Below are 12,099 nucleotides of genomic sequence, written 5' to 3'. Positions count from 1 at the left end.
TGCCCTCATTTGTGGTGTGACCCTTTGATCTTTTACTTATAAATTCTGTGTCATTAGTACCTCTCCCACTAATACCTGAAGAAGGAGCAAAGCACTGAAAGCTTGTGTTTTCAGATAAACCTGTTGGATTATAACCTGGTGTCATGTGATTTCTGACCTAGTCCGCCCCAGCACCTCCATATCGTTAATCCAAATTATTAACATGGTTCTATCTTCAGGCCAAAATTATTTACAATCCTGGTAGTACCCTGCTAGTCATATCCTGCCAAGCAGGAAAAGACCCATTTCTTTTGACTTTATGCTTTCTTTTGGTTGGCCAATCTTCCATCCAAGCTAATATACTACTCCTATCCCTGTGTAATCTAACATTGTGTATTGTTTTGTGCGGCTTTTATCTAATGCCTTCTGTAAGTCCAGATATACTATATCCACAGGATTCCCGTTATCCATAATGCTTGTTACAACTTCAAGAACTCGAGCTGACTTGTCATTCTTGATTACCGAGAGGATGAAGGATTCTTGGGGATATGCAGGAATGTAGAGTTGAGGTTAAAATGAGATCAGCCATGACCTTACTGAATGGCAGAGCAGGTTCAAAGGGTTAACTGACCTTCTTTTGTACTTGTTCTATGTTTGTATTCTGTCTCTCTCAGAATCAGGGATGACCTTACTCTGAGTAGTCACTGAGGAAGACAGGCTGCTGTACTGGAATGCCTGAATACACAGGACTCAATGATCACCATTGTATGAATGTCCGTCACCCGGGCCATACCTAGCGCCACTTAGTTGTACAAATTTTTACAGTGAGGTGCAAGGCCATTAGTGCTCATCATTTAATGCTTAGAGGTGGCAATCAAACAGTTTTTCCAACACTGCCCTCATCACATGACAATTTAGAGTCATAAAGTCATAGTGATGTACAGCACAGAAACACATCCTTTTGGTTCAACTTGTCCATGCCGACTAGATATCCTAAATAAACCTAGTCCTCTTTGCCAGCATTTGGCCCATATCTTTCTAAACCCTTCCTATTCATATACCCATCCAGATGCCTTTTAAATACTGTAATTGTACCAGCCTCTACCACTTCCTCTGGAAGCTCCTACCATACACACATCATCCTCTGCGTGAAAAAGTTGCCTCTTACTTCCCTTTTAAATCTTTCCCCTGTCACCTTAAACCTAAGTCCTCTGGTTTTGGATCTCCCACCCTGGGGAAAAGACCTTGGATGTTTACTCTATCCATTCCCCTCATGATTTTATAAACCTCAATAAGATCACACTTCTCCAAACTCATGAATAGTATATGATATGTGAATATATTCAGAGATAATTGATTCATATTATGAATTTTCCTTACCTAAAGAGTGGCAAAAAATGTGAAAATCATTACCAAAGGAGTAGTTGTGGCATTTAGCAGAGATGCATTTAAAGGGCAGCTAAGTAAGTTGAATGACTTGGAAGGAAACTGAAGAAAATGCTGTTAGACAAAGAGGGAGATGGCACAAGTGAAGCATAAACATAGAGTAGTTGCTAGCGAGTTTTGAGAAGATTTGTAACGGAGTAGTTGGCTCAGTGACTGTCTCTGTGCTGTAAGTTCTATGCATATGTTAACTTTACTGTCTGTACACATTACAACTCACTGCCAGTCATTCAATATAATTTGAAATATGGAACATTATCCAGAAACATTGTTTATTTTATTGTTTTGAACCAGGCAGTCCATATATATTGCATAGGCGAGGGGCCAGTGGTCCATCTCAGTTCCACAAAGATTGACTGGGGAAAAATCAAGGTATTAACCGATGTTCCCAAGACCATCTGCCTGTCTAATGAGTCACTTATCCCAGCCAGAGTCACAGCCAAAATGGTAAGTCATTTGCAGTAATTAAAAAAGGAAATATGCTCAGTAAAGATGATTAATTGCTTCACAGATGGGATTGCTTGCACATCTGCCATACTCTCAGCTCTTCTTCCTTTTTCATAAATTTTCTCCCAGAGTGTACGCTGCACAGCTTGATAGGATCTGTGCAGTTTCAGTGTATTCTGTTCAGTGCAATTCATAGCTGTCTTTCATGTTTCTTCGAAACAACAACCAAATTTTAATAGTTGTAACAGGTCCAAATTCTGGTTTGCTTTGATTCACTTTAAAAATGTTTTACCAGTTTTTCTCAAAGTTTCAGGTTGTTTATACTGTCAGTACTGGAAGAAAGACTTTCAGGCTGGACAAGACAAGATTCCACTCAGGTCTAAGATGGGAAACTGTTTGGTAATCTATCTAACACCTTGCAGAAGAGGCATGGTGGTGATGTCACTGAGCCAATAATCCACATAGGCAAGCTAACCTGGGAATTTACCAGCTTGTGGAAATTAAGTTATTTTGTACTTTCATTTACACTATTAAGTTATTTTCTGGAATATAAAATTTGCCATCGGTCTGGTTACCATGACAATGATTATCAATAATGAAAATCCATTTTGTTCAATAATGTCCTTTTAGGCAAGGAAATCCACCAACCTCACATCATCATGCCCACAGTGACCCCAGAACCACAGGAATATGGATCACTCTTAACTGTGTTCTGCAATGGTCTAGCATTTGTCCACATTATATTTCATCTACCATGCATTTGCCCACTCATTCAACTTGTCTAGATGACACTGGAACAACTGTGCATCCTCCTCACAATTCACCCTGTAACCCAGCTTTATGTCATTTACAAATTTAGTGATATTATGTTCAGTTCCCTCATGTAAATCATCACAGCACTAATATAATTTATGATAATATCTTGTATCAAAGGCAATTTGGATTGTCCAATAAATGCCTGCGACACCCACTTCCTGTGAAATTATAGAAAAAAAATGTTAGTGCTACATTGAAATTTTATTGAGAGGCAAAACTCATGCAATTGAATCAGTGATTTGCATAAATTGTACCCAAGACCATCTCTTCCTTTGACTAATCTTGTTATGATCTGACATGGTCTGAAGGAATGTCTGAGACCTGTTGGAATTAGGAAACAGGCAATGAATATATTCAAGAAAAGATAATTGGCTGTGAATTCCTCTCCCTCTCTTTCCCTGACCTTTTGTGTTATTGTATCATCCTTAACGAATTCTGCACATAAATTGAACAATGAGAATGTTCAATGAGGTGATTTACTGGCCATGGTTAAATAAAGAGTTGGATATGAATTGGTCATTGAAAAAGGAGTGTTTGGTGACACCAGAACTTTGGAGTGACTGTGTATACATGCTCACATGGTGATGTTGCACAGCTCCAGGTAATGCACACTTCCAGGCCCTGTGTGTCATTGCAGCAGGCTCAAAGTCTGCAGTGTTCATATGCACAGAGCAGGTGGATGCTTGTAAAGGGAATTGAACAGTGGAGATGAGAGAACAGATGGCAGTTGGGGGTAGAGAAAAGAAAATGGACTGAGATCAGGGGGATAATTAGGTCCACAAGGAGAAAGAATAGGCCTCTCCTGATTTCCCCCAGTAGTAATCAATTAGGGTGAGTTTTATAGCATACCTAAAAAACTCATCATATAATAGTGTCCCTACTTCAAGCCAAAAGGTCAGGTTCAAGTCCTACCCGCTCCAGAGGCATGTAATAACGTTTCTGACCAAGTTGATTAGAAACAAAAATAGATGTAATGTGGCTTACTGAAACAAAGCTCTCACATTAAAGCGTGGCCTAGCAGTTAACTATTCCCTAATGTACTGTGGAGCTCAGGATGTTTCAAAGAGCTGAACTTTGCATCTGTGCATTCTCTTATTGAATTCTATAAGTTTTCCATGCTCTGTTGCTTTTTTAAAATTACCGTATTGCTCTGGCATTTTCAGAATTGCACATTAAGAATTTTGTATAACTGCATAGCTTTTTGTTGACGCCATTAATTACAAATTCTTTGTTATGTTGACTTCCATAAACAAGACGTGAGCCTAATCTACTGAAGCGTTTGAGACTCTTACAGTGGGTGGTCCAGAAACCTTTTTATATATCTGGGTTCTTGTAGTGCGTTAAACTACAGCGGCACCTTGTCCCCCAGTCTTGACTGTCATTCAGTTTGAATTATTAAAAAGCAACTGGTTTCTCGAAGTTAACAAAGAATGTGAGTATCTGCAGTGTTACAATATTAATGCCTCTGGTTTAACCTTGCTTTATTCCAGTTGAGAAGCTGCATTCACTTGAATCAACATGAACAACCTACGGAAATGCTCATTAGCACAATTCTAAATAGCAAAGGGAACCAAAAGCTCAAACTTTCAATTAAGAAAATGTAAATACCTAGCTCGCTGCGCCAATCTTGGGAGAAACCCACCCACTGTGGAATACAATTAGCTCTAGGAGGACTTGGGGAGGGTGGGTGTGGAATAGAGTTGGACCTGCCACAATCAGAAATAAATTGGAGTTGGCCACATGGTTGCCTAGGTGGACTGTTTGAAAGGCTTGCTTCTGTTGGTAGTAATTTTATTAATTATTTAGCCCTCACCTCTTCAGCCTCTACCCACTCACCACAACCTATTCATACAAGTAAATGCTAAACCATGGCCACTCACATGACCCCAATGGCCCCTCATACCATTCCATGCAAATATATGCCCCTACCAATCCCTACACCTAAAAGCTCAACATCAATTTATGCCATCCATCCATCATCCTTTACCCTTACACACTTTGTGCCAATTCATCAAGTATCCACCATGCTCAGCTTTCAGGAACCATGCTGACATGATGTAAAATAATAATCTAGATATGGTACACTGTAAAATACGCATTCATGAAAGCCCATCCAAAGCATTAAAATCTTCTCAAATACTTAATCATTAATATAAAAATAAAAGTTTTGTATTCATAACCTGCCATCAAAGACAGCTAATTTTTTAATACCTCCTTTAAGCTGGCAATCAAACTATGAACTTGAGTTTCCTGTCTGAGACAATGATAGGTTAGAAAGCAGCCAAGTATTAATAATAACATAATGATAGCCGGTGGAATAATTTCATCAAAAAGTGATTGTAACTCATAAAACAGATTTTCTTCAGCTTTTGCTGATGCAGAAAAGCTGCTTTTTTTTTAATAGGACTAGGGATTCAAATAACTTCTCAGGTTAATTGTTTACCACTCACTGACACAGGCAGGCTGCTTTTAATTTTTTTTACAGAATCACGGAATATTTATAATGCGAAGGGAAACCATTTAACCCATCATGTTTGCCCTGGTTGACATAATTTGCTCTTCAAGAGTTTTGCAACTATTGTAATAGTTCTTAACAGACAGATATGAAGTTTAGGACAAGGGATATGTTGCCCATCCCTCCCCCATTAGAAAAATATGCAGCAAACTGACTTTAAAAATGACTGCTATGCAGTGATATGCTGCGAGTGTCTTAGCAAGCAGTGGATTGGAGGATAATAAAATGTGAGGCTGGATGAACACAGCAGGCCAAGCAGCATCTCAGGAGCACAAAAGCTGACGTTTCGGGCCTAGACCCTTCATCAGAGGGGGATGGGGAGAGGGAACTGGAATAAATAGGGAGAGAGGGGGAGGCGGACTGAAGATGGAGAGTAAAGAAGATAGGTGGAGAGAGTGTAGGTGGGGAGGTAGGGAGGGAATAGGTCAGTCCAGGGAAGACGGACAGGTCAAGGAGATGGGATGAGGTTAGTAGGTAGATGGGGGTGCGGCTTCGGGTGGGAGGAAGGGATGGGTGAGAGGAAGAACCGGTTAGGGAGGCAGAGACAGGTTGGACTGGTTTTGGGATGCAGTGGGTGGGGGGGAAGAGCTGGGCTGGTTGTGTGGTGCAGTGGGGGGAGGGGACGAACTGAGCTGGTTTAGGGATGTAGTAGGGGAAGGGGAGATTTTGAAGCTGGTGAAGTCCACATTGATACCATATGGCTGCAGGGTTCCCAGGCGGAATATGAGTTGCTGTTCCTGCAACCTTCGGGTGGCATCAGTGTGGCACTGCAGGAGGCCCATGATGGACATGTCATCAAGAGAATGGGAGGGGGAGTGGAAATGGTTTGCAACTGGGAGGTGCAGTTGTTTGGAGTCTGCCCCCAACCCCACAAAGGAGTTGCACTCTTGAGAGCTGTCAGTAGCTGTTTAGTTTTAGCAGCACCAGAACACTGTAGCGGATACTGTTGGGACTGCAAGCAGTTCCATGAAGATGACATCATATATTCAGGAGTGAGCTGAATTAGTAATTTTTCCTTGTGGAGGGATTCACATACCCTCAGAAATGATTGAGTGGAGATGGGTGTTCAGGTTTTGGAGGACTCCAGTGAGGCATAAAATAGATACCCATCTTGGGGTGGCTGTGCCTGAAGCATACAGGGCAAAGCCTGAAAGAAGTACAGCAACCTTCCTATTTTTCCACTTTAAGGAGTAGAAAAGCAAGTTGCCCACACTGCGCTGAGTTCCACTTCTAATGCATTTTCGCAATGGAGGTGGAATAAGGACTTTAATTACTGTTTAACTGGGCAGTTAAGAGTCTCATTTAGCCTAATGGCAGGTGGCCAATTGGTGACTTACCTACACAACCCCTTCCCCCAGTATCATTGGAATGTTTAAGGAGTGAATGGCCACATTACCGTAGTTTATGGAATACCTGCAAAAAGGCAATTGGTGATGACGGGGAGAGCATTAAATCTATTAACGACACCAAAGGTTAAGACGTTTGTTGCAGTGATTATGGGATCTGTTTGAGCGGAGCGCTGAGCTCAAATGGTGTTGCTGATTTTGGGTTCTACTCATAAATTAGTGAGTCCCTTAGGACCAAAATGGAATCTGTGATAAATTGGGTAAGGAAATCCAGATTTGGGATTTGCCCACTATTTTAGAATCTCCCTGACCCTTCATAAATCTAGCCTGTATATTCCAGTACTCTGTTGGTAGAACTAACATTAATATGAATCTATTGTAGCATTCACAGTGCATAGACTAAGATGGTACTTAGGAGTTTAGGAAAGATGTTCTGGATTAGACTGAAACTAATACCAAAAGCAATTTACAGAAGTGGTGAAACAGCTTGATATGAATAAATAATGAATTTACAGGGCAAATCTCTTGATTCTACGTCATCAATAGAGGGAGGCAGTGCCAAAAGAATAGGTTTATGAATGTTCGCAGTGTTATCGTTCTATCTATAAACTATAACTCCTTGAATCTCCAGACAGAATCATCAAATTGTCACAATTCAAAAGTAGGAGACTGGGTTTGAGAAACTTATCAGCCATGATTGAATGGTGAAGCAAACTCAATTGGCTGAGTGGCATAATTTCTGCTCCATTGTCTTATGGTCTTATAATCTAGGTCAGTCAGTCCATTATATCTGCACAGGCTCTCTGAATGAGAATTAAAAATTATTGCCATTATTTTGCCTTTTTCCTATGGTCCTGAATATTGTTTCTATTTATGTATTCAATGCCCTTTTGAATGCTTTAATTGAACTGCGTTCACTACACTTTCAGGAAGTGTGATCCAGACCCTAACTACTCACTGTGTGAAAATGCTTTTCTGTTAATTTACAGTTGTTTCTTTTACAAATTATTCAAAATTTGAGCCCTATTGTTCTTCTACCCTTTTTTGTGGGAGCTCAGGTTCTCCATGTCGACTCTGTTCAGACCCCTCATGATTTTGAAAATTTCTGTCAAATCTTCTCTTAGCCTTCTCTTTAAGGGAAACAACCTCAACCTCTTCAACCTATCTTCATAATTGAAGTTTCTCATACCTGGAATTGTTTTCATAAATTTCTTCCTCACTCCCTACAGTTGCTTTTCGTCATTCCTAATTCAGCTCTGAATACAGTTCTCCAGCTGAGGTCTAAATTATGTCTTGTATAACTTCACTGTAACCACCTTTCTCCTGTACATAAGGTTATTGTTAAAATGCCACCTAAGATACTGTATGCTTTATTAACAGCTTGCTCTATCTGACTCACCACCTTTAGGGATTTATGCAAGTGTACTCAGAGGTCTCTGCTCCTGCCACTCTTTCGGGAAGTATCTTTTTAGTTTAAACTCTCCATGACTTTTCCACTTAATTCATCACCTCACTTCTCCATGTTGAACTTTATTTACAACTTATCTGGTCCCTCCGCCAACTTGTCAGAGTCCTGGCTGTATCACTTTCCTCAGCTAATACTGATGCAAAATATTAATTTATTGCCTCAGCCACTTGCCTCTATGCCCTACTCCTCCGTTTAGCACCATCCTACAGTTTATTTGCCTATTATTCTTCAATTTATTTGCTACTCTTTTTTTTCATAAGCCTTCTTTGATTCTCTCATTTGTTTCCTCACCTCCCTTCTGAAACTTCTGTAATCAGCTTGGGTCTCAATTGTATTTTCTATCTGACTGTCTGAAGCAAACTTCCTTCTTTTATCTTAATTTCTTTCTCCTTTTAGTATCCAAAGTGCTCCGGATTTGTTTACTTCACCTTTCCCTTTTGAGAGAATATACCTCAAATGGACCTGAACTATATCTCCTCTTTGAAGGTAAACCCTTTTTCAGCGATAATTCTTTCTGCCAAGCTTCAGTTCCAATTTATCTGGACCAGTTCCATTCTTGCCCCAATGACAATAGATCTGTCCCAGTCAATTATTTTTATTCTGGATTATCCCTTGTCTTTTTTCCAAAATTATCTTATATCTCATAATAGATTGTTCGCTTTCACCTAAATGCATTGAATTGAAGTAGGTTTAATGTCACATGTACTCACTTAAGTACAGTAAAATGTTTACAAGTTGCCACTTATGACACCATCTGAGGTACAAAGGTACTTAGACACAGAATCTTAGTTATGAAACAGGAAAATAAGCAAAACAAAGTTAAAAAGTTTAACATTACAGTCCTTCTTACTAGAAGTAGAAAAACAAAGAAACACAGTTGATAGAAAAATGGGAACTGCAGATGCTGGAGAATCCGAGATAACAAAGTGTGGAGCTACATGAACACAGCAGGCCAAGCAGCACCTTAGGAGCACAAAAGCTGATGTTTCGGGCCAAGACAATTCATCAGAAAAGGGGGATGATAAGAGGATCCCAAAATAAATCGGGAGAGAGGGGGAGGCAGATCGAAGATGGATAGAAGAGAAGATAGGTGGAGAGGGGACAGACAAGTTAAAGTGGCGGGGGTGGAGCCTGTAGAGGTGAGTATAGGTGGGGAGGTAGCAAGGGGATAGATCAGCCCAGGGAGGATGGACAGATCAAGGGAGCGGGATGAGTTTAGTAGGTAGGAAATGGAGATGCGGCTTGACGTGGGAGGAGCGAATAGGTGAGAGGAAGAACAGGTTCGGGAAGCGGGGACGAGCTCGACTGGTTTTGGGATGAACTGGGGTGAGGGGAGATTTGGAAGGCAGTGAAATCTACATTGATACCATTGGGCTGCAGGGTTCCCAAGCAGAATATGAGTTACTGTTCCTGCAACCTTCGGGTGGCATCGTTGTGGCACTGCAGAAGGCCCAGGATGGAAATGTCGTCTGAGGAATGGGAGGGGGAGTTGAAATAGTTTGCGACTGGGAGGTGCAGTTGTTTATTGTGAACTGAGCGTAGGTGTTCTCTTGGCCTGGGATGGGGGTGAAGGAGGAGGTGTGGGGCAAGTGTAGCACTTCCTGCGGTTGCAGGGGAAAATGCTGGGTGTGGTGGTGTTGGAGGGGAGTGTGGAGCAGACAAGGGAGTCCCGGAGAGAGTGGCCTCTCCGGAAGGCAGACAAGGGGCAGGATGGAAAAATGTCTTTAGTGGTGGGGTCGGATTGTAGATGGCAGAAGTGTCGGAGGATGATGCATTGTATGTGGAGGTTGGCGGGGTGGTATGTGAGGACGAGGGGGATTCTCTTTTGGCCCCAAGATGACTTTCCACATCAAGCAGATGCTCACCTGCACATCCGCCAATGTCGTGTACTGTACCTATTGTGGCTTCCTCTATATTGGCAAAACCAAGCGGAGGCTTGGGGACCGCTTTGCAGAACATCTACGCGCTGTTCGCAATAAACAACTGCACCTCCCAGTCACGAACCATTTCAACTCCCCCTCCCATTCCTCAGACGACATGTCCAGCCTGGGCCTCCTGCAGTGCCATAATGATGCCACCCGAAGGTTGCAGGAACAGCAACTGATATTCCGCTTGGGAACCATGCAGCCCAATGGTATCAATGTGGATTTCACAAGCTACAAAATCTCCCCTTCCCCCCACTGCATCCCAAAACCAGCCCAGCTCGCCCCCTCCCCCCACTGCATCCCAAAACCAGCCCAGCTCGTCCCCGCCTCCCTAACCTGTTCTTCCTCTCACCTATCCTCAAGATGCGCCTCCATTTCCTACCCACTAACCTCATCCCGCTCCCCTGACCTGTCCGTCCTCCCCGGACTGACATATCCCCTCCCTACCTCCCCGCCTATACTCTCCTCTCCACCTATCTTGTCCTCTATCCATCTTCGGTCCACCTCCCCCTCTCTCCCTATTTATTCCAGTTCCCTCTCCCCATCCCCCTCGCTGATGAAAGGTCTAGGCCCGAAACGTCAGCTTTTGTGCTCCTAAGATGCTGCTTGGCCTGCTGTGTTCATACAGCTCCACACTTTGTTATTCTGTAAAACAGCAACCTAGCATTTGAACCAATAAAAATATTCAGCCATTTAGATTTCAACGACTTTTCCCAATTTAAGATACTTTATAACCTACCAAAAAAACGTGCTCGATTTCGTCCTTGAGGTGAGTATCGGAAGTTGGCAGAAAGTGGCTCCATAGGCAGAATTGTCATTCCAGTGGAGCTGGTACAAACTAAGTGGTTCAGAGGCAGCCACTGCTAGCTAAGACAACATTGAACAAAGATGCAGCTTATGGGAAAAACTACAGCGTATGCATCTTGAGACACTAGGAACTGATGCTGGAGAACCTGAGATAACACGTTATGAAGCTGGATGAACACAGCAGGCCAAGTAGCATCAGAGGAGAGGGAAAGCTTGACGTTTCAGGTCAGGACCCTCCTTCAGAGTATGCATATTAATCATCAGGAACTCACCAAATAGATCAGTGGGAAACAAATTTGCTGTGACTCTGAAATACTTTACAAATGACGTGTGTTTTTTTAAGAATAAAGTCAGTTTTTCTCACCACTGGGCCTGGAGTCCATTATCTCTCCTCCAACACTATTTTGATTTAGCCCCTCCCTTGTTGACGCCATTTTTTTTTTGGTTTTTGTTATTATTGCACTGCTCTGGGTGCTTGCTAAGTGTTTCATTAGTTGTTTTAATGAATTAATTTGGTGGGTTTTTTTTAATAACCAGTTTTCCTTACTGCAGGGCTATGTTGCATTGTTTTCCCCCACTGCACCAATTTGATTTAGTCCCCTCCCTTGTTTTCCCCCCCTTTTGATTTGTTCACGGCATGATTGGTTAATATAGTTAAGGAAAAGTACCAGTCCCCCAAGGGGCTGTTGTACCACTTGTAGTGATAATGTGCCAGGAGTTAAGTCTGGAGGATCCCACAGTTGATTTTGATTTGATTGTTATGTATACTCAAGTACAAAACTACAGGAGTGCAGTGAAAAGTGTATAATGTCGCCACACAAGGTGCCATCTTAGGTACAGAATCCTAAGAACAAAGTGGAAAGAAAGAGTAAAGTTAAAAGTTAAACATTGCAGTAATTATAGTATAGCTTAGAAACATACAAAGTAAGGTTAAAAGTTACACATTGCAGACCTTCTTAGGTTTAAGTAGAAACTAAAGGAATAAAACTAAAAGTTCAAACATTACAGTCTTTCTTAAATGCAGACAATTATCCTTCATTTTGAATTTCTTATGCTTTAAAAAGTTTGACATCAAAATTCCTTCTCTACTTTTTGTCTTCTCTCATGTCATTCAGTTCTACATTATGAACCATATCCATTGTAAATTGACCTAAAAATTTATGCCATGGGATATTGCAAATTACAAGTACTTTGAAAAGATGAATTTAGGATTGTATTTACTATTTTGATTACTTATATACTTACCTGAATTTAGTGTAAAATCAAACTTGCAGCTGTAACATTGACTGTTGCTCATTTAATATTTAGCTCATTCACTCAGAGCTAACATTGGGCATTTTTAGTGTCTTTAAA

At 41.4% G+C, this 12,099-nt stretch overlaps 1 protein-coding gene across 1 annotated transcript in view; it reads left to right on the top strand.

Moving 5' to 3' along the window:
• hydin (HYDIN axonemal central pair apparatus protein) overlaps positions 1-12,099 on the top strand; it is a 654,146-nt gene that overhangs the window by 298,876 nt on the left and 343,171 nt on the right. The window contains exon 18 of the mRNA XM_059651568.1: positions 1,717-1,869. Coding sequence (XP_059507551.1) covers positions 1,717-1,869 — 153 coding nt within the window. The remainder of the gene's footprint in view (positions 1-1,716; positions 1,870-12,099) is intronic.

This window comes from Stegostoma tigrinum, chromosome 16 (assembly GCF_030684315.1).
Source record: "Stegostoma tigrinum isolate sSteTig4 chromosome 16, sSteTig4.hap1, whole genome shotgun sequence".
In the NCBI taxonomy this organism is placed as follows: domain Eukaryota; kingdom Metazoa; phylum Chordata; class Chondrichthyes; order Orectolobiformes; family Stegostomatidae; genus Stegostoma; species Stegostoma tigrinum.
The sequence above is the reverse complement of the archived record's forward strand: the minus strand, read 5'-3'. Positions and strand labels throughout refer to the sequence as shown.